The 22,052-nt window shown below is 42.5% G+C and overlaps 1 protein-coding gene across 1 annotated transcript; it reads left to right on the top strand.

Annotated features, from left to right (window-relative positions):
• The first annotated feature begins 838 nt into the window (after positions 1-838).
• On the top strand, positions 839-21,747 carry tapt1a (transmembrane anterior posterior transformation 1a). Its single transcript, XM_061835456.1, has 14 exons — positions 839-1,101; positions 2,268-2,398; positions 3,649-3,767; positions 5,674-5,836; positions 7,703-7,838; positions 8,009-8,106; positions 9,127-9,196; positions 9,538-9,618; positions 11,770-11,879; positions 12,699-12,758; positions 12,826-12,894; positions 12,973-13,049; positions 16,592-16,764; positions 20,065-21,747. Exons 1-14 carry the CDS (start codon positions 903-905, stop codon positions 20,349-20,351), a joined length of 1,773 nt encoding a protein of 590 aa, XP_061691440.1. The 5' UTR covers positions 839-902; the 3' UTR covers positions 20,352-21,747.
• The last annotated feature ends 305 nt before the right edge of the window (positions 21,748-22,052 follow it).

Below are 22,052 nucleotides of genomic sequence, written 5' to 3'. Positions count from 1 at the left end.
TAATGCTTTGAAAGAAGATAAATTTGAGGGAAACACTACATAATAATTTGAAAAGAACAGCAATAAATATATTTTTGTGGAAAAAATTATATTGTGTACAGAACTCCGTAAAAGTGAAAAATATTAAACATTGATTTTCAAAAAGGGAAAAATAACTTACTGGCAGCATTTAAATACTTAAAAAAATAATAAAAAAAAAATAATATATATATATATATATATATATATATATATATATATATTTCTGTTTCTTTTTTCAGAAGACCCAGGGATAATTAATAAATCTTTCATTAATACCAAAAACAGTAAAAAAAAGTGTTCAATCTATTGTAATTGTTTTTTAATAACTTGAAGCAAAGCAAAGCAAATTTATTTGTATAGCGCATTTCATACATGAGGTAACTCAATGTGCTTTACATGATTAAAGCCATTTGAAAACAAAGAGATAACATATTGAAAACGGGATAAAAACAATAAAAATGACAGGAAAGACAAAACCGCATACAGTGCAAGTAATACGATCAAAAAGTGTATATTCTAAAAAGCATGAGAGAAATAAGAGTTTTCAACCTGGATTTAAAAACATTTACGCTTGGGGCTGACCTCACCTCTGTTGGCAACTTATTCTATTATATTATATATATTATATATTTGTGTGCAGCATAATAGCTAAAAGCAAAATCATCGCACCTATCTTTCTGTTTGTCATGAAGAAAATTTTCATTGAAAAAAATATGAATTTTAATTTCACAACAAAATGCAAAAGAAAAAAGAAAAATCGATTCACACAAAAAAATGTAAACGAAAAAAGAAAAATCGAAGAAGCGCGTACTTTGGTCGCCATTGTGTGGTGACGTCACAAGGGCGCGACACATTCAGTCGAGTTGCGTCCCAAAGTAAAGATGGCGGACGCGTCGGGGACGGAGCTGTCAGACGAGAAAGAGAAAGAAGCGGACACTGAGCGCAAAAGCAAGGAACAGACGCGACCGTGGCAGGATGCGAGCAAGTCGGGGAAAGTCATTTCTTCTCCCCTACCCGAGACTTTGGGCATTTACGACATCGGCGCTGACATCAGGCGCGTGCGAAGGGACCACTCGCCAGGTAAACGTTGCACTGTCCCCCTCCACCCGCCCCCACTCATGCTAACAACAATAACACTTCATTACACCTTCATTCTTTCCGCTAAATTTTTAGCAAGCTGACTTAAGAGAACTAAAATCGAGGGACTAAATTTGGGACGCTTAGCCCTAAATGTTAGTTTTAGGGCCCACGCAACCCAATCAGGTTAGTTCGTGAACGAAATGGGTTTTGTTGTCATTATTATCATAATAATGACAACAAAACACATTTCATAATAATTATGGTAATGAAGATGATGATGACCTGCTACCACAAAATAAAAAGTATAAATCCAGTTCTCACAGTCAAAAACGTGGATAATTAATTTCTAGTTACAATGACGCCGGATGTACTTCCGGGTGACAAAAGCTAGGGTTCACGACAGGCCAGCATTTTAAAACACAAAACAAAAAAACTTCCAGAGCAATTGAGAAAACGGGAAAGTGGCTGGTATTGTGATTTGAGCCTTCTTCCCCACTGCAATAGTTTATAGGGTGAAGTTTCAGTTGAAAAGAAGTCACCTGAGGTCAATTTCTTCTAAGGGAGACATGAAGTCAATTCTCCATTTAGTTAACAAAACACCCGGAAGTGCAAACTGCACCCATGTTTACAAACAGTGTGGAAATGTCTGTAAAAATCCAGAAGTTAGTGAGTCACGTTGCCTTGAGTGCACATTAGTAGTCACTGAACCACCACAAAAAAATGGAATAAAAGACCATCTGTAGTTTATGCCAATCAACAGGCACGACATACCCCATTTAATACCAAAGCCATGAAGATTAATCGTCAAATAATGGGCTGTTTACCTTCAACAAGGAGATCTTTGTGTAAATTCAGAGCATCTGTTTACTTTGCGTCGTTTTCTGTTGACGCTGCGCCTTGATTCCTTCCATGCCACATGAGAATCTGTTATCCTTTATCCAGGCAAGGCCGATAAAAGTAATTAAAAAAAAATGAAACAACAACATGGATGTGTCTTTAATTTGGTTGGTCATACAAGTCGACTGTGTGAATTCAATTCAGAATTCAGTTCTGCATGTTTACAAATCGAACCGGAACATACCTTTGTGTGTGTTGAATAGCCATTGTTGTCAAAACAGTACACCTGACAATGGGGACTTTGTTCACTACACACAATTTCGTTCCAGATACGTCCCTGACGCACTTCATCTGCACGGAGCTGACCCGAGGCTACTTCCTCGAGCACAACGAGGCCAAGTACACCGAGCGTCGGGAGAGGGTGTACACGTGCTTGCGCATCCCGAAGGAGCTGGAGAAGGTAAACAACCCCCCAGAGAAATTGTTTTGTGCTCACACTTGTAACATAAAACAGTAATATCTATTATTATCTTTACCCAGTGAAATGAATGGAATGGTAATTAGGTAATGCCAATCCACCCCCCAAAATCGCCTTAAATGCATATTTTGTATCAGGCGACACAGTACTAGACTTGTTCGCACATCTGCCTCGCAGTTCTGAAGACCAGGGTTCACTTTCCATCCCCTAGTTTTAGCTGAATTTGCCTGGTTGTAATTTTTCTACACTTTTTCAATTCAGTGTCTACCGTATTTTGCTGTTTATTGTCATTATATCCATGCATGCAAAGTGCAAGGTAAAAATGAATACCGTAATTCCCGGCCTACCGAGCGCACCTCTTTATAAGCCTCACTCGGTACATTTGTAAAGGAAATACCATTTGGTACATACATAAACCGCACCTGTGTAAAAGCCGTCAAAAGTGTCCATTTTGAAACACGAGATGATTACAAAGAAAGACAGTACACAGAGAGTTTAACGTTAGCGCCGCCGTGCTAACAGAGAGGGTTAAAAGAAAAAAACATACAGGTAAAAATCACTGAGACACGGCAGTAACACGCGAGCGCAGCGCTAACAGGGCCGGACCAGTAAAAGTCACTTCCTCGGCACATATATTCCACCGGCCTCACGCGTATCCTGTGTTGGAAAAAATGCACAAATTAGCCGCATAAACCGCAGGGTTGAAAGTGTGGAAAAAAAGTCGCGGCTTATAGGCCCGAAATTATGGTAGATACAAATGTGTAAAATGGAATGCATAAAAATGGATTGCACAAGATGCGGAAATCAGCATGCCTTCCCATATTGATGAGTAGCAGAGCTTGAAAAAATGAAAGTTCAGGGTGCTGGAGGTGATCCCCAGTGGACGGCGAGGAGGTCGGAGAAGTGCCTAAATATGAGTTCAGTGTGTCAAAATACTTGACCCACACATTAATACGTCTCTCTTCCTCGGGTTTCTATAAAAATATCTCCAGTTTCTTCCATGATAAGTCATGTGGCCGCTTTCAATCAGAGGTTACCACTCTGTATTTACTTGCCTCACATCTCCCTCGGTTTAAACAGTGCGACGTTGTTGACGCTTTAAAAGGTCGTCGTCGTCGTCTTATGGGATTAAAATGACGCGTTTGCCCACATGAAGGTACGCCCGTTATGAGCTGGTTACTTTCGTCGCACCTGTGTTGTTGATCACTTTCCACCGTTGTCGTTTGTGGCAGCTGATGATCTTTGGCTTCTTCCTGTGCGTGGACGCTTTCCTGTACGTGTTTACGCTGCTGCCCCTCAGGGTGCTGCTGGCCCTGCTCCGCCTCCTCACCCTGCCCTGCTGTGGCTTCAGGTCAGCAACAACACCTGCTGTACGTGATCCACGTGTAGACGGTTTCATGCTGCGTCACGTCACTCTGTATTCAATGTAAAACTTAAAACGGCGGCGGAACTGGTGGTCTGCGTTGTGTATTTCTGGAAAGCGCATTATTGCCAAAAAAGATCCAATAATCATTCAAACAAATCGTAATTAAACAATATATATTCAGTCACTCACATTTGAAAAATGTACGGGTGTGGTCAGTCATGACATAATCCTTTGTACACTCGCAAAATCTTTTTCGACAATATTAATAATTCTCATAAATACATTTTTAATTCACTATTATTATGATTATTTTTTACCTTTTAATAATCGTGATTCATACCACAACTACACCATGTTTGTGCCCGTCCTTTTCCCTCTCTTACCGTAGGGCACGCACTTGCCCCTACTGCAGAAGAAGCAGGTACGCTCCCCATCAGTCTGTCTTGCGTTCATTCACAAGCTCCAACCTTCCCTCTACCTTCATCCTCAACTCCATCATGCCCCTTAGATGTTTCGCTGCTCATCCTCATCATCATCACTCTCCATTTAACAGCACCTTAGTGGTTAGTGTTCTCCCCCCTCCGTCACCGTGGCTACAGCTTTCAACCACGGCAGCGGAAGTTTGCTGCGCGCATGTTCATCCTCTGCGTTGTTTCCTCTTGAAAAACCCAAAAAGCAGCCTGTGTGTACCTTTTGAAGCATTCAGAAGTTGTCAAATGTGTCTGAGGAGTTTTATAAGAAGGAGAACAAGAGCGAAAAGTACTGGTTGACTTTTGCAACTGGTGCTCAACGGTATGCAGTACTCAGCTACGACCAGCAAGTGGGGCTGCTGATTCAATTACAACTTGTTTGCGTTCGAAAAAACAACAACACAACTACGTATTATCCATCAATGTTCTTAGCCGCTTATCCTCACAATGGTCACGGGAGGCAACCCCAGCTGTCAACGGGCAGGAAGCGGGGTACACCCTGAACTGGTTGCCAGCCAATCGCAGGGCAGATTGAGACAAACAGCTGCACTCACAATCACGCCTATGGGCAATTGAGAGTAACATGACTATGTATTATTTCAAAAATAATTAAGAGATAAACCTTAATGATGAAAATAATTTTCCCATTTTAATGTGAAGTACATATGTTCTTCACGGCAACTTTTAATCAGGTTTGAAAGGGCGGAGAAGGAGAGAAAAGCCGTCTTGCACGGCTCTTTGACGCAGATTCCGGTTTTGGGACGGGTATGTTATCAGTTCTGTGAAGTGGTACATACTCGAGATATATTTATTAATGAATTCTTATTCTAGAATGACACTTAAGCATTAATAATACTGATGGATTAGCATTTTGAAGACGAACTTGGTTGCACACTGACCTTTCTCCCTTTCTTCTCTTGGAAAACGCTCCATGTGTACTCGAGGCAGCCATGTTGGGTCAGGAAGGAAAGGGAAATAACTCCGTGCTCACTTTGACCGATGAGTTATCCTCTCCTGATGCCAAAATATGGCTTCAGATTAAAACACTTAAATATTTTGATATATTAAATGATATAATGCGTGAAAATCATGATGTCCCAAAAATGCCTTTGCCTTTTATAAGTGCACTTTTTTTTTTACACCTGTGATGTCTGTCATGGAGCCGCGGGCTTCTTTTGTCCCACGCAGCGTAGACGATTGTTTGGAAAATTGCATTTTTGATCCATAAGCATATCTAGGGCTTGTTAAATGTGTTCATTTTTCATACTCCAAATGTGTTTTCTTTTCGCATGTTAAGTAGATTGTCTTCAGACGTCTGACATGCATGACTCGGTTGAAGAAGCGGAGCAAATGCATCAAGGTGAACGAAGGATAACGTAGTCACCGGTATAAATCGGCGACGCGCTCGTGTGTGTGTCCAGCGGGACGAGGCTGCTGCAGCCGGCTCAGGTGTGCGACATGCTGAAAGGCCTCATCCTGGTGCTGTGCTTCTCCATGATGCACTACGTGGACTACGCCATGATGTACCACCTGATCAGAGGGCAGTCTGTCATTAAGCTCTACATCATCTACAACATGCTGGAGGTGCTACTTTCACACAAACGTGTCACAAGACGACGGCGTTTTAGTACCAAAGTAACGTTAAACCAGCGCTCAGCAACCTTTTTGAGGCCGAGGGCTACTTCGTGAGCACCGATCGTATGAAGGGCTACGTGACCTGTTTGCGGCATATTTCAGACTCAGTTCATTCCACGTAGATAAAATATTTTAGTTGTAATTTTTTGTAGTAAATGGCATTACAGGTATTTTAAAATTTTAATTCACGTAAGCAAGTCAGATTCAGAATTTGAAGCACAAATAATAGTAACAATTTGTGGCCTATGGTATTTTTAGAACATACCTCGCGGGCACCTTATATGGTCCTCGCGGGCTACCATTCATCCGCGGGCACCGCGTTGGTGAATCCCTGCGTTAAACCATGTTGCCATTGTAGTACAAATTACAAATCAAGTGAAAATTGAGTCAAAATAAGCAAAAAGATGGGAAATGACGTCATGCGAGACTTTCATGTTAAAGGAAAATTCCGGTGGTTTGGAGTAACAATGTATCCAAGAGGTCATGTAATATGTACTCTTATCTCGATAACGTGATGTTAAATCCTCTCTCGTTTAATAGTGTTTTGAGAAGATTTTTATCGACAATTACGAATTTTCAGGTGCTGGGGAGCGAGCTCATGGCTCCGGCGCTCGGCGGAGCTCGCTCGTCAGACTCCGCGTCATTCCGCCCGAAGAACAATCCGAATATTCAACATATTTACAGCCACAGGTTCAAATCTGTATAGAGGTATTCCGCCATCTTCCCAATACTGCTATTTCTTCATCAGATGAGGATAAATCCGAGAAATTCCCGCTGGCCATAAATGGTGTTCCATATAATCCACCGTTTGGAACGGCACATAACACGTCACAGTCGTCCATGTAGGTCATGTGACTCGCGAAAATGGCGGCACACCTGAAACTTCGTAATTGTCGATAAAAATCTTCTCAAAACACTATTAAACGAGAGAGGATTTAACATCTCATTATCAAAATAGAGTACATGTTACATGACCTATTGGATACATTGCTCCTCCAAACCATTGGAATTTTCCTTTAAGGTCAACTGTTCTGTGTTTTTTGTTGTTTTTGTTGTTGCGTCTTTCACTGTCCAACTTCTTTGTACACTTGTGTGACAATTACCGTAATTTACGGCCCACAGAGCGCACCTGATAATAAGCCTCACCCAGTCCATTTGTAAAGGAAATACCATTTGATACATACATAAGCCGCAACTGTGTAAAAGCCGCAAGTGGCCACATTGAAACACGAGATATTTACAAAGACGGTGCACAGAGTTTTAATACCTTATCTTAGCTTAACATAGCAACAACACGGTAGCACGAACAGGGCTGGTTAAAAAGAAAAAAAAAACATACCGTTAAAAAAGAAAAAAACAGCCGCGGCAGCTACATGGTAGCAACACGGTAGCACAGCGCTAGCGCAGCGCTAACAGGGGCGGTTAAAAAAAACATACCGGTAAAAAAGAAAAAAAAAACAGCCGCGGCAGCTACATGGTAGCAACACGATAGCACAGCGCTAACAGGGGTGGTTAAAAAAAAAAAAACATACCGGTAAAAGTCACTTTCTCGGCACATATATTCCAACAGTCTCCCTCTTACCTTTTCCACGCGAGTGGCCCTTACATCAAATGCAAAAATTAGCCGCATCACCGCGTAAGACGCAGGGTTGAAAGGGTGTGTAAAAAAAGTCGTGGCTTATAGGCCGGAAATTACGGTAACGTGTTATTTAGTTAATCAGTGTGGTGACAATTCGAGCTGACACTGGAACTGTTGTATTTCTATTATTTCCTATGGGGTTAAAAAAAAAATAATAATAATCCGGGGGGGCAAAGGTTGCAGATCGCCTCTTCTCCTCCTTCGGCCAAGACATCCTGGATGCTCTCTACTGGACTGCCACAGAGCCCAAAGAGCGCAAGAGGGACAGCATCGGGGTCATCCCTCACTTCCTCATGGCTGTCTTTTATGTTTGTATCCTTCCACAGTGGCACTATTAGGTGTTAAAAAAATACTTGATACACTGGTAGGAAGGAGTTGTACCTTGTGGGTTGTCTTTGTCTTCCTTGCTTAGCATCGTTTACAAATATCAACAGTCCAGCGACTCCCTGCTTTAAACGTTTTCTTGAGCGTTACATAATCAGTCCTCCACGCCATCCTCATCATGGTCCAAGCCTCCACGCTAAACGTGGCTTTCAACTCGCATAACAAGTCCCTGCTCACAATCATGATGTCCAGCAACGTGAGTACAAACGCAAATGCGCACATTCACGTCCCGGTCCACAGGAACCTCGATAGAACAGTTACGGTTTCCCCTCAGAGGGCCGTTATGACTTGTGAAATCATAAAAACCTCTGACCGCATAATCATGTTTACATGTGGAATTTATGAAGTAGTTTTGGAATCATAAATCAAGGGAAGGATTTTTCAAATATTGTTGATGTTTGGCAACACAAAAATGATTGCAATATTTCAATATTATCATTTTGGATATGACAATAAGACATTTTGGTGCAGATTTTAGCAAAAACTGTAGTAGTTGTTGCACATGATTCACCTCGGCGGGCCACATAAAATCACATGGTGGGCCGGATCTGGCCCCCGGGCCTTGAGTTTGACACTAGTGGTTTAGCATGTTAGCGAGTCCTTATTTCCAAAAATATATCTAACTGACTGACTTCAAATTTCATGTTTTTATGACAAAAAAGCTGAGTTTTTTTGCTATGTTATGATAATGCTTCCCAGCGTATTTTGGGAAAAGTTAACATCACGGAAATCGTGCCCTAGGTAATACGCAAGGTTTCTTGCTAGTCACGGTGTTCTACGTCTTTCCTTTGCAATTCACCTTTGTTTGGCCTACTAAGTCAAATTAAAAATCCTTCATGTTACCAGAACTGAAAAAAATGTCAAGCTCACGCGACCAGTTTTAATTGTACATGCCAAACTTTGAGGAAAAACCCCGCCATAATCCAACCTGTAACCCGTGTCTTCTACACGTTTTGGGAGTACCAAGATGGCAGCCAATGGTTTCATCCAATCGACATACCGCTCGATGTGTAGACGTTATCCAGTCTTTTTTGTGTGTGTGTGTGTATCGCCACAAAAGAAAGTGCTTCAAAGTACTCGATGTAACGGTTAAATACCCCCTCCCCCGCCTCGTCCCTTTTGGTCTGTTTTAATCAAGGTTCCACTGTACATGAGACTATTTTGTATTTTTAATTTTAATTGGAGCTAAAAGTCATGTGACCGCCTCTCATTTCAGTTTGTGGAAATCAAAGGCAGCGTATTTAAGAAGTTTGAGAAGAACAACTTGTTCCAAATGTCCAACAGCGGTAAGATATACGTCAGTGTCTTATCAGGAGTGAACAGATAAACATTGGAATACATTCAGAAATGTCATCTTTGATAGTATTTAACAATATAGTCTAACAATAGCTTTGGGCTTGGAAGTGTTCCTACATTTGCTCTCAAGCATACCGATTTACTTGATAAAATGTTTATAATTCCCTCTAACGGTGTCTGGAAATTTGTACTCTTACTAGCTTTTGTGAGCTCATTTAGTGCTTTGAGCGTGAACGTAATATTACAGCTGTAGAGGAAATGTCCTGGGAGCGCGCGACACGACAGCAGTAGTCACCGTCGTGATTTGACGTCATCTGTCTTCTCCTGGCAGATATCAAGGAGCGCTTCACCAGTTACGTTCTCATGCTCATCGTGTGTCTGAGGAACATGGAGCAGTTCTCATGGAACCTGGGTAATAACCTTTAAAAACTGATTTTTGAATGTCTTTTCGTTGGAACAGTGTTGCCTAACCTTTTCGATTTTATGGGATCAGCATCTACAACTCAGAATCTTTACGTTACCATGACGTAGTCTGCTAACAAAGACACAGACGGCTAAATGAACCTACAAAAATACACGATACGCTGTGAATGGCTCTCTAACACTTGGGACAAACATGCTAACCCATGATCTGTTTTGTCCTCTAAAGCAATTATTTTCAAGCGCATATCTCACTTTTGAAAAAGCTCACAGCACACTTACAAACTAAAATGCTACAAAAAAAGTGGACACACTTGCCATGTCTCAGTGATTTTTACCAGTATGTTTTTTTTTGTAACCGGCCCTGTTAGCGCACCTTCACTAGCGTTTGCGTTAGCACGCGCGGCAGCGCTAACGTTGAACGCACACTTTCAACCTTGCCGTCTATGCGGTGATGCGGATTATTTGTGCATTTTTTTCTAACGGCCGCGAGGAAGTGACTTTTACCGGACCTGTTAGCGCTGCGCTAGCCTTAGCGCTGTGCTCGCATGTTGCTGCTGTATGACTGGGTGTCTCAGTGATATTTACCAGTAGGTTTTATTTTCACGGGCCCTGGTAGCGTTAGTGTTAGCGCTAACACAGCGCTAGTGTTAGCACTAGCTTTAGCGGCGTGCTAGGGTTAAACTCTTTCTGTATACCGTCTTTCTTTTTAAATATCCCGTGTTTCAATGTTGGTTTCAATATGGGCACTTGCGGCTTTTACACGGCTGCGGCTAATGTATGTACCAAATGGTATTTCCTTTACAAATGTACTGGGTGAGACTTATTACCAGGTGCGCTCTGGAGGCCGGAAATTACGGTATGTAGTTTCTGTCATCTGATAGAAGTGCATTTATTTGTTCTGTCTGCCACGCTACGTCGCTGGCATGAATAGATGAATAAAATGATTCATTATGTTTCTTAAATAGCAATTTTCTGACTAATGAAGTGAATTACGATCATTTCCCGCGGCACACCTGTGCCACTGCAACAGTGGTTGGGAATCGCTCTTCTAGAGGGAGCCCTCTCGAGTGGCGATGGGCCGACAGCCCGATTGACAGCTCGGTGACAAGCGTGGCGTGACAAACATCGTGACGCTCCGAAAGGCAAACGCGCGGGCGCTGACTGACAGAGGCCGCCTGTCAACAACGCCACGACACGGACGCGCACGTTCCCCTTAAAACGTCATTCACGGTCCACGTCCTCAATGCTTTGCTGTGATGAGCGAGTGTCGCGAGCTTTTCTCAGGATGAGCTTCTAAGCACATTTTGTTATTTGTTTTTCTATAAAATGCATAGCATTGTTTTGTTATGTAAACGATCACAAAGGCTGCTCTTCCAGTAAAAGTACTGTAGTGGAGTTCAATTTAAGTTGCGAACATCCTTTGAGGACTTAAAATGGATGTCTTCTTCCTCTACTAGCGAAGGGTTTGCATGAGAAAATGTAGCATTTAAAATAACGATTTATAACAAATATATTTATTTAGCAGATATCGCCACCATCCGTCAGGGTGTATTCCGCCTTTCGACCGAAGCTAGCTGGGATAGACTCCAGCTTTCCCGCAACCCTCGTGAGGATAAGCGACTTGGATAATGACTTGACATATTTATTTAGCAATTTGTTTCTTTTATTTTATGCTGCACTACATGATACCGACAGCTGTTTCTGATATTTTGACTCAAAATGTAAACTGATAAGATCCTCCAAAATCATTGCCACTTTCACACAGAGATCCTGTAAAATGACGCTGACATCCTATATAATTGAGACACACTTTTAATGCAGAGTTTCTGTAAATTCACACCTAAATCCTGCAGATTTTACAACCGCTTCACATTGACATCCTGTCAAACGACTTCCTCTGTCACACAATGACCTGGCATAATGACCGCTCCCGCCCCACCGTCTCATTCGTCACCCGCCGAATAGTCATAAGCGAGCGACAGATCTCTTCAACAGTTCCGTTTCCGCTCCCTCACGTCGGCGGCCAAGCAAAAACAAAAGCTGGATCAGCTGGATTGACACTTTGACAGTTAATTTTTACAATAAAAACCGACTAATTGACCATGAGTGCACGTGCACACGTTTGTTTCCTATGCTGCAGAGCACCTGTGGGTGTTGTTCCCTGACGTCTTCATGGTGCTCACCTCCGAAGTGGCCGTGGACGCCATCAAGCACGCCTTCATCACCAAGTTCAACGACATCACAGCAGATGTAAGAACTGAAATATAACGTGATAGTGGGACTGTTGAAGAATGTCTGTGTGTGTGTGTGTATAGATAGATAGACCTGCAAGCAAAATAAAAGGCAAGATAATAATTTACAAGATTATTGTAGACTGCTAGCATGATTTCTAGACACTAGCTGGCCAAACTATGACTGCAGTTCGCTAGATTGATGTTTTGTTTATTTAAATGTAGAGCTAAAAAAAATTACTCGCTGACATTTGAGACTTTTTAAATGGCATTTTTAAGAGTAAAACTCACTTGCAAGATGGGTATTGACGACTAGCCAAAATACGGCTAACCGAAGGTGGATAATTGTACTATTCATTTAGGTGTGAATTAAATTATGAATAAATTAAGTATACAAATCATTGAAAGACATTAAAGATGTGAAAAAAGTCATTTAGAAGCCTGAAACTAGCTACCAAGATTAAATAAGCAAAGACCACTAGCATGATAGCTAAAATATGACAACTCTCAGATTGTTTTTTTTTATTCATATTTAGAACTTGAAAACATTAATGACTTTTAATAGATAGATAGATAAGAATTTCCAGACCCAATAAGTGAAATTGGTCGTTAGCGAGGTGCTAGTGTTAAACTCTTTCTGTTGCTAACGCTAGTGCCACTTCACCGCATGAACCACAGGGTTGAAAGCATGTGAAAAAAAGTCACGGCTTGTAGACCGGAAATTACGATCTCTTTTTTTTTTTAAATCCAGAATTTTGATGAGAATTTTCTTTCTTTTTTTTTTTTTTTTTTCCAAATATCGCTCTCCTCTGACTTGTTTTTCCATGTCGCCTGGCAGGTTTACAGTGAATACAGAGCCAGCCTGGCCTTTGATCTCGTGAGCAGTCGACAGAAGAATGTAAGTAGGCAACAGTTTGTTTTCAATCTGCCCTCATTCTTCTGACATCGAACGTGATCCGCGTCAGGCTTACACCGACTACAGCGACTCCGTGGCCCGCCGGATGGGCTTCATCCCGCTCCCTTTGGCCGTGCTCGTGAGTCGCCGCGGCTTCTGAACACTGTTGACCTGCAAACACACGATGTCAACACCTCTTTTTGTTGTGTTTGAACAGCTCAGCCGGGTGGTCATGAGTTCAGTCAAGGTGCGAGGAGCGCTGTCATACACTTGTGTGCTTCTCTTTTATCTCGGGTAAGATCCAATTTACTGCAGGTTGCTCCTTCAAGCAGATTAAAAATAGTAATAAATTGGTATTGGACACATAGATTTGGGATTTTCAGAGTCATATTTAAAAACATTACAATTGTGCCAATGCTTAATGGAAACGTGTCATTTGCCAACATTAAAATTACTGTATCTGGAAGTTGTTTTTGAAAGACATGACATAGAAATGAAAATCCATCTTTTTCGCTCAAAATACTGCAATTTTCACAAAAGAAACATTGCAAAATTACTACACTGATCCTGAAAAAAAATCCTGCCTCTTTAATACTGAGAGCCTATGAAATCGGTCCTACGAAATGATCAAAATTACACAAAATTATTTTACACAGAGGCGGCACGGTGGCTCAGTCGGTAAAGCGTTGGCCTCACAGTTCTAAGGTACCGGGTTCAATCCTGGACCCGCCTGTGTGGAGTTTGCATGTTCTCTCCGTGCCTGCGTGGATTTTTTTCCATCCATCCATTTTCTTAGCAGCTTATCCTCACAAGGGTCGCGGCAGTGCTGGAGCCTATCCTAGCTGTCAGTGGGCAGGAGACGGGGTATCAATACCTTAAAATGGTGTCCCACAAATGTAATTGAATTATTGAATTAAAAAAAAAAAGAATACAGGAATAAAAGAATACATACATGGTGGATCAGATGGAAAGCGTCACAGTTCTGACATCCCAGGTTCAATCCCGGCCCCGCCTGTGTGGAGTTTGCATGTTCTCCCCCGTGCCTGCGTAGGTTTTCTCCGGGCACTCCGGTTTTTCCGCCCACATCCCGAAAAAAAAACATGCAACATTAATCGGGCACTCTAAACTGCCCCTAGGTGTGACTGTGAGTGCGGCTGTTTGTCTTCATGTGCCCTGCAATTGTCTGGCGACCAGTTCAGGGTGTTCCCCGCCTCCTGCCTGTTGACAGCTGGGATAGGCTCCAGCCCTCCCTGCGACCCTCGTGAGGATAAGCGGCTAAGAAAACGGATGGATGGATTTTACACAGAGACATTGTGAAATTACCAACTTTCACAGAGATCACACAAAATTAGTCAGTTCGACTTAAAAATCATGCAAAGACTCTCACACGAAGATCCTGTACAATAACAATTTCTGTCACATTCATTCATCTTTTGTGGCGCTTATCCTCACAAGGGTCGATGGAGCCGATCCCAGCTACCTTCGGGCGAGAGGCAGGGCACACCCTGAAGTGGTCGCCACATTTAAATGACCACCTCTTTGTCTGAAAATGAGTGGCCTTGTGAAATTAGCGTGTCTCACAGACAAATTCACTTCCATTTTACACAAAAAAAATCCTGTAAAATGATTGCGTCTTTCTCCGACACCTGATTTTTAAAAATATTATTTTATTGTATGATTTTGATTGCCCTGCATGGGCAATTTAATCAACAGCCCATTGACAGAATTTGTATGTGTGCCCGTTTTTTTTTTTTTTTTGTCAAAGCATGCACGCTGTACGTCATCGAAATGACTCAAAATATTCCCACACACACACGCGCACACTCACCGTTACATAAGCGTCGACATCGTGTCCTCGCGTTGTCCCCCGCGCTCGTTCGCCGTATCCCATCAGGCCGGCGCCATTGAAGAGATTCCTCCTCGGGGTGAACGGTACCGTGCTGTCATCTCGGCTGGCATCTCGGCGGTTTAAAAATAGCCCCGGCCGCAAGACGGCTGCTGCGCCCGGGCAACAGTTCCGCCATCCGCCGCGCTGACGTGCATCCGCTCGTAACGCCTCATCACATGCAGCGGCAGCGGCAGCGCCGTAGACCTAATTTTGTCTGCTCGCTATCAGCGACGCCCCGTTTAACCCCGATGATGGCACACTTGGACCGCAAATGCTTCACGATGGAACCAGTAGTAGTTTTACACACCATCGAGCACGTGCTCAAGAGCTCATACATACCCCTTAGCAATATACTGAGAAATATTTCTGTTTCTATTTTGGTGTCTTGACTTAGCTACGTGAGAGAGTCTACACAATAGTACACATCTTAGTTCTGCAGAGCAAAATGGCACCAACATCATCATCATGCAGATCACTCAAATCCTCATTTGGATAATTATGATTCATTTGTTATTCACTTGGAAATTAACCCGTTCATCGGCAGGGTGGGAATTTTTTGCCCGATTGAGATAAAGGTCTCCTAACAGGCCACAATCAAGGAAATAACACTTCTTTTTTAGTTTATGGTTGAGTTATATGATAACTTTACTAATTTATAATCTCGTGCCAAAAATGGGATGCTGCCCGCGAGAGGGTACTTGGGTTTCCTTAGTAGATCGTCTCAAAAATAGGACCTTGCTCATTAAAGGTTCAATTTTTTTAAGGGGAAAAAATGGTATAGCTATAATAACTACAACTACAACAACTAGTTTATTACAGTTATGTACTGTAAATAAGTAAATCAGCTTTTCAACGTTCCAAACTTTATTGTGTCCTATGTCGCTCCGACCTACGCAACGTAGCTTTATCTAAACAGCTAATAGAAACGGGTTTCAGTACGATTATCGATTATTAAGTTGCAGATATCAGAAGAATATATCAAACATTAAGTGAAGTCTACATCGTGTGGAAGAGGAAGGAACAGCGCTTTCCCGATACCAAATTATGGCTTCAGATTAAAATACGTAAATATTTTGATATACTGAGGGATAAAATGCGTGAAAATCATGATGTCCCAAAAATGAAACGCTGCCCACGAATGGGTTATTAAAGAGTAAGTACATTTGAATTTACAGTGGGAGGGAAAAGTACATAAGCAAAACTTTACATTTATGCATTAATTGGTCTTCATCGAAATCACAATTACAAACAGATTTTGCTTAAACTAGCACCACACAAACGATTATGTCTATATATATTTTTTTAAATCAACACTCACAGGACAGGGATGAAAATGTAAATAAACCCTTGCCTTGACCATTCTTTGGCAGCAATAACCTCAACAGAAATTTTGGGAAAGATTTCACGAGGTGTCTTGTGTGCATAGCTCTAAGATCAACAAGGTCATCTTGTTAAATTACCGTATTTTCCGCACTCTAAGGCGGACCTAAAAGCCTTTAATTTTCTCAAAAGCTGACAGTGCCCCTTATAATCAGGTGCGCCTTATATATGGATAAATATCGAGCCTTGAGCGCAGCCCATCTAATGGATGCATAATGTAACTCTAACCTCTACTGTAGCGTCTGTTATATGCGCCTTATAATGCGGTGCGCCTTATATATGATGTTGTTATTTTTTATATAATAGGCCATTCATTGAAGGTGCGCCTTATAATGCGGAAAATACGGTATTGCTTTTTCACACGTGGATCCTGCAAAATGACTACCTTTTTCACGCAGAGACACGGCCACCTTTTGGCCACTTTTTTCCACAATATCGCTGCAAAATTACTGCCTCATTTACTTACAGAAACTGGAAAATTACCACCTGTTTTAAAGAGAGATCCTGCTAAAACTACTGCTTCTTTCACACAGATACCCTGTAAAATAATCCCCTTTTGTATCCGCAGGCTGGTCACACTGAAGGTGCTGAACAGCATCGTGCTGCTAGGCAAATCATGCGTGTACGTCAAGAGGGCCAACATGGAGGGCAAACTGTTCCAGAAGCCCCACACCGCGGCACCCTCTTCGGCGAAGGTCCCGCACAGCAAAGCCGACCACGCCACGGCTACAAAATCCTCAGGTAATAACCGGCCAGGTCCAGCCAGCGGTTGGATTCACACAGCTTTACGTCTGGAGCCTATATTATAAAGAGACCCTTCCAGAATGATTGATCTGGAAAAAAATATAGATACAATGAATACTCTGTTCTCGAACGTCCCCATTTTCAAACAAATTGGTTTTCGAAGGAAAATTTCGAGATTTTTTTGCTTCTGTTTTCGGACAAAAATCCAGGACTCGAATGCCCCGAAAAAAACATACAAAAGCATACATTTTAAGCAAATAAATTATTTTATTATATAAAGTATTTAAACTATACATGTATTTCTACTATGCAGTTTATTATAAGAAAAAGCTATAAAAAAATGCTTTAAAAAGCCCAAATTTTTAGGCTCTGAACGCATTATTTATTTTTCCATTCATTGAAATGTGAAGTATTGATTTCGGTTTCGATCACTTCTCAGACCGCCGTCTGGAACGGATTGTGGTCGAGAACTGAGGTTGTACTATACATATATCACAGAGCTCCTGTAAAATTACTAGATTTGCCACAGAACTGATTGGCTGTATCGGCTCCAACTGTATTTAGCATTAGTGCTAATTTTATGTTATAATGACGTAATTTGCCAAATGAAACTGCCAAGATTGTATGTTTAGCAATACAGTCCCGAGGCATTGTATTGAGCAAATCAAAATTTAAATAAAAAACATAATAAAAAGCTGTTACTCTTCTGTCACAGCGCCACAAACTAGTCAAGGGCGAAAAAAATGTGAAAATCTAAAGGACATTTTTGTGTTCGGAGTCTTTCTGGCGGCACATGTTTATTTTGGCCGCGATGGAAATGTTCCTGACGAAATGAAAATATTCCTGATAAAATATCCAGAATCTTCCCGAGAGCTAATGATGAGTAGATATAATGCTCCATCTTGGATTTGGTTGATTTAAAAATGTTTCACACATTGATCCTATAAAATTACCCTAATTTCCGGCCTACAAGCCGCGACTTTTTTCACACGCTTTCAACCCAGCGGTTTATGCGGCAGTGCGGCTAATTTGTGCATTTTTTTTTCTAACGTCCGCAAGGGGGCACTCGAGCGGAAAAGGTAAGACTGAGACCGGTGGAATATATGTGTCGAAGAAGTGACTTTTACCAGCCCTGTTAGCGCCGTGATAGCGCGTTGCTGCTGTATTACTGGCGTGTTTCAGTGATATTTACCAGTAAGTTTTATTTTAACTGGCATGGTTAGCACTAGCTTTAGCACAGGCTAGCGTTAGCGCGGCCCTAGCGCAGCACTTACGCTAGTGCTTATTTTAACCGGCCTTGTTAACATTAGCGCTCGCGTTAGTGCTAGCTTTAGCGTAACGCTGGTGTTAGCATTGGCGTTACCGCCGTGCTAGTGTTAAACTTTCTGTGTACCGTCTTTGTAAATATCTCGTGTTTGAATGTGGGTTTCAATGTAGGCACTTGCGGCTTTTGCACAGCTGCGACGTATCTATGTAGCAAATGGTATTTCCTTTACAAATGTACTGGGTGAGACATATAACCGGGAATTACGGTAATACCTCTTGGCCGTGAAATTATGTAATATTGCTGCCTCTTTCACACAAAGATCTGGTAAAATAACCGCCCATTTCACAGAAATATCTGACAAAATTCAGAGAGAGACGACCTCATCTAGCGCAGAGACCCTGCAAAAGAACGGATCGTGTTAAATAAGTGTCTCTTTGACACAGAGACCCTGCAAAATTGACTTCCTCTTTCACTTGGAGATCCCCACACGACGACGTACACCTCAACACACACGGCAGGTGTGAAATGTCGTCTAATGGTTGCCATGGCATCAACCTGAAACTGACGTCCAAACGATGCTTGTTTTAGACGCTCGCTTCATCAGGCCATATGCAGTCACTTTTTCCTGGAGGTGGCAGCGTCTTCCTGTCATTCGGCGCCAAATCCCCTCATCTCTCACCTCCGTGCGTGTGGTTCCGCCCACACTTCTCAACAGAAGCTTTTGAGGTGACAAAAGATCCCGATGGCGTGCCGCTTCGTGTCCGCCTTCTCTGGATTCACAGAAGCCACGACACGCCACATCTTTCGGCAGAGATTTGAACCCGCCCCGTCAGCTACCACGCTGACCTCGCGTTCGACCTCACGCTTGCTAAACCGCCACTCCGCTGCGCAATTGCGTGTCTTTGTTTTCGAACCTCATCTGGATTCACAGTACATCGCAAAGACACACCATCTGCTTTTGAGTGTTTGTCCGCAGGGTACTTTGACATCGGCCGTTTGCGTCAAACGAGAACGCAAACGTACTCGCTGCAGTTGTTTTCCCAGAACTTCTGCACAGAGGCCTTTCACACTGATCCTAAAATGACCACTTCGTTTACTGAGATTCTGTAAAATGAACGTCTTGTTCACACCGTTTTTGAATTCACCTCAACAGCAGCATTTGGGTTAACAGTGAAAATGCTTTACAAAAATGCCTGTTTATTGGATAAACACAGGTGTCAAACTCAAGGCCCAGGGGCCAGATCCGGCCCGCCAGAGGATTTTACGTGACCTGCAAAGGTGAATCATTTGTGTCAAAATTTCAAATAGCCATCTCATTAATGATAACAGTGAGCATTTTTTTGTGTTCCCAAACCACAATAGTTGAAAAACACCGAGTTCATAAATTCCATGTGGAAATATGGTGAGGCGATCAAAGATTTTTTTGGTTTCACAGTCATAACGGCCCGGTGAGGGGAAACCGGAACTCCGATGTGGCCCACGTTTGACACCCCTGGTGTAAAACAAAGCCTTAAGTGTTTTGTATCAAGAGAACTTTGCCTTGCTAATGCATATTGAGAAACGCCATAGACGGGCGAATGAAAGAGCATTCATACTGTGGTATTGATAAACCTTTTAACCTATATTTGAACACCAACGTAGCACCTCGTCTTTTTCTTATACTCCCCACTAGTGGCCAAGACATTACCAGATGCCCGACGCCAATTAAATTAAAGCATGAAATCATGATTCACACGCTTTTTGATTCTTGACATATTATTTAATATCATTACCGTATGTCTTTATAAAGAACAGGTTATAAACTTTTTAGAGGAGGCTAGTAGAGCAAAACAAAAAAGCCGTTCCGTTCATTTCAAATTGGAACGGATGTTTTGATATTCAGGTTTTTATCAATATGGATTCTTACAAAAATGTCCTGTCCTCAATAGACTCACACATAATTTGTATTAAAATATTTTACGGACTTTTTAACCCAGATGGGAAAGCGACTGACGCTAACAATCGCCGTGTTTTCCTTTTCATCTTCACAGGGGACGCCAAGCTGAGCCCGAATCCGCCCTCCGTCCCTCCTTCCTCCTCACCCTCCCCTTCTTCGGTGACCACTCAGCCGGCGCCGAGATGGGACCTTCCTCTACCTCCCGTCGACTCCTCGGCGTCTCCCCCTCGCCGGCCGCCCCCCGTGCCCGAACCCCAGCGACCGGCTCCTTCGCCCCCCAGAGAGGAGCAGGCGCGCGGGCACGAGGGGAGCCCCGAGGCTCCCAAAAAGGACCTCCTGGAGATCGACCGCTTCACCATCTGCGGAAACCGCATCGACTGAGGACAGACGCGAGGAGGGTAAGGAATTGGACGCGCGTTGTGGTCATTTCCTGTCGAACCGAGACATTCCGCGAGAGGAAGCTCGCGCGGGTGGATAATCGATAATGTGCGGTCGCCGGATCGGAAAGGACCACTTTTTAAGGTACACAAGAGCACAGCTGGAAGACCCGCAAAAGGTGCCCGGAGGGGAAAGGGACCCCAAAGGATTGCCGTCCTGAATGTCACGACGCTGCAAACGCTTCGGTCTACGCTTTCTGAAGACCGCGACAAGCCTTTGCGTTCGGTTTGAAGTTTTATGACTGTATTTTTTTCAAGGACAAGCAAAGTTTCCAGCGAACGCTCGGGTTTTCGTAGTTCCCCAGTTTGTACCCGATTTCGCAAACGGGGCACGCAAAATGTTTCAACTCTTTCGTACAGGGGACCATGCGAAATCATTACCTGGGTCCCAGAGACCCTGCAAAGTCACCATCTTTGACAGTGATAGCTTAACAAAATGACTGCCTCTTCAACACGGAGATCCAACAAAACTACCACCACTTTCATACGGAGATCCAGCAAAATCGTAGCATTTTTTTTTCACGCGGAGATTGCAAAATTAGGGATGGTTTTATACATTGCTTCCTGCAAAATTACCGACGCTTTCACACAATCCTTGCAAAATGACGACCTTTCCGTTCCAAATGAGTGCCCCTTTTACCCAGAGACCATGCAAACCTATTGGCTGTTTCACACAGAGACCCTGCAAAACTCCCGTCATATTCTACATACAGGAAAAAAATGCATAATGATTGTCTCGACATCGCAAACACGTGCAAAATTAATCCGCCACTCCCACAGTGATATCCTAAAAGATTCTAGATCACGCCCAGGGTCAGACCCGCTCTTACCGCAAAATGGCGGTCCACCTCTTGTGTTTTCCTCCATTTTGATTTACAACCATCTGTCCCAACACATTTGCCCACGAGTGTCCCGGGAGCTGGACCAAGCAAGCTTGCTGCCTTCATGAGCCTTCGCCGTCGCGTTTACATCCCTTTTCACGGTTTGCACATTTGGAATGTGTTCACGTTTACTTCCATTGCAATGAAATTGTTTCCTGCTGAAATATGAATAATCCCCTTTTTTTTGTTTGATACAAGATGTGAATAAGTGTGATTTATTGATTAATTTAATCTTATTTAAAGTAATTTCCAGCCATGTTGGAGATACTCGAGTTGATGCACATTTGGGAGTAGAAGTCCTGAAATGTTTATTGCCGTTGTGATAATTATTCTTATGTGTTGAACATATATTTTGGGAGGAGGTACTACTTGTGATATGATCATAACTGAGCTTGTTTTGTGTCCATGCCATATTGTTTGAAAAAATTATATAAAAAAAATTGAAAATTGTTTCACTCATGTAACAGTGTTTACAGAGTTCTTTTTTTTTTCTTGTTAAGATAGGAGTGTTTCATTCTCCGTAGCTCGGTGGTTCGAGCACTGGTTTGGTAAACCAGGGGTTGTGGGTTCGTATCCCACTGGGGCCTCCACTCCCTGAGAAGGGTTGCGTCAAAAAAAAAAAAAAAAAAATTGTGCCAAACGTATGTGTGCGTTCATCTGAGATGACACGTTGTGGCGACCCCAAAAGGGACAAGCCGAAAGAAACTTTTTTCTCTAGTGTTTCATTCTCAGTCCCAAAGAGGCCTGGAAATTAGTTATTTTAT

Source organism: Syngnathoides biaculeatus, chromosome 11 (assembly GCF_019802595.1).
Source record: "Syngnathoides biaculeatus isolate LvHL_M chromosome 11, ASM1980259v1, whole genome shotgun sequence".
In the NCBI taxonomy this organism is placed as follows: domain Eukaryota; kingdom Metazoa; phylum Chordata; class Actinopteri; order Syngnathiformes; family Syngnathidae; genus Syngnathoides; species Syngnathoides biaculeatus.
The sequence above is the reverse complement of the archived record's forward strand: the minus strand, read 5'-3'. Positions and strand labels throughout refer to the sequence as shown.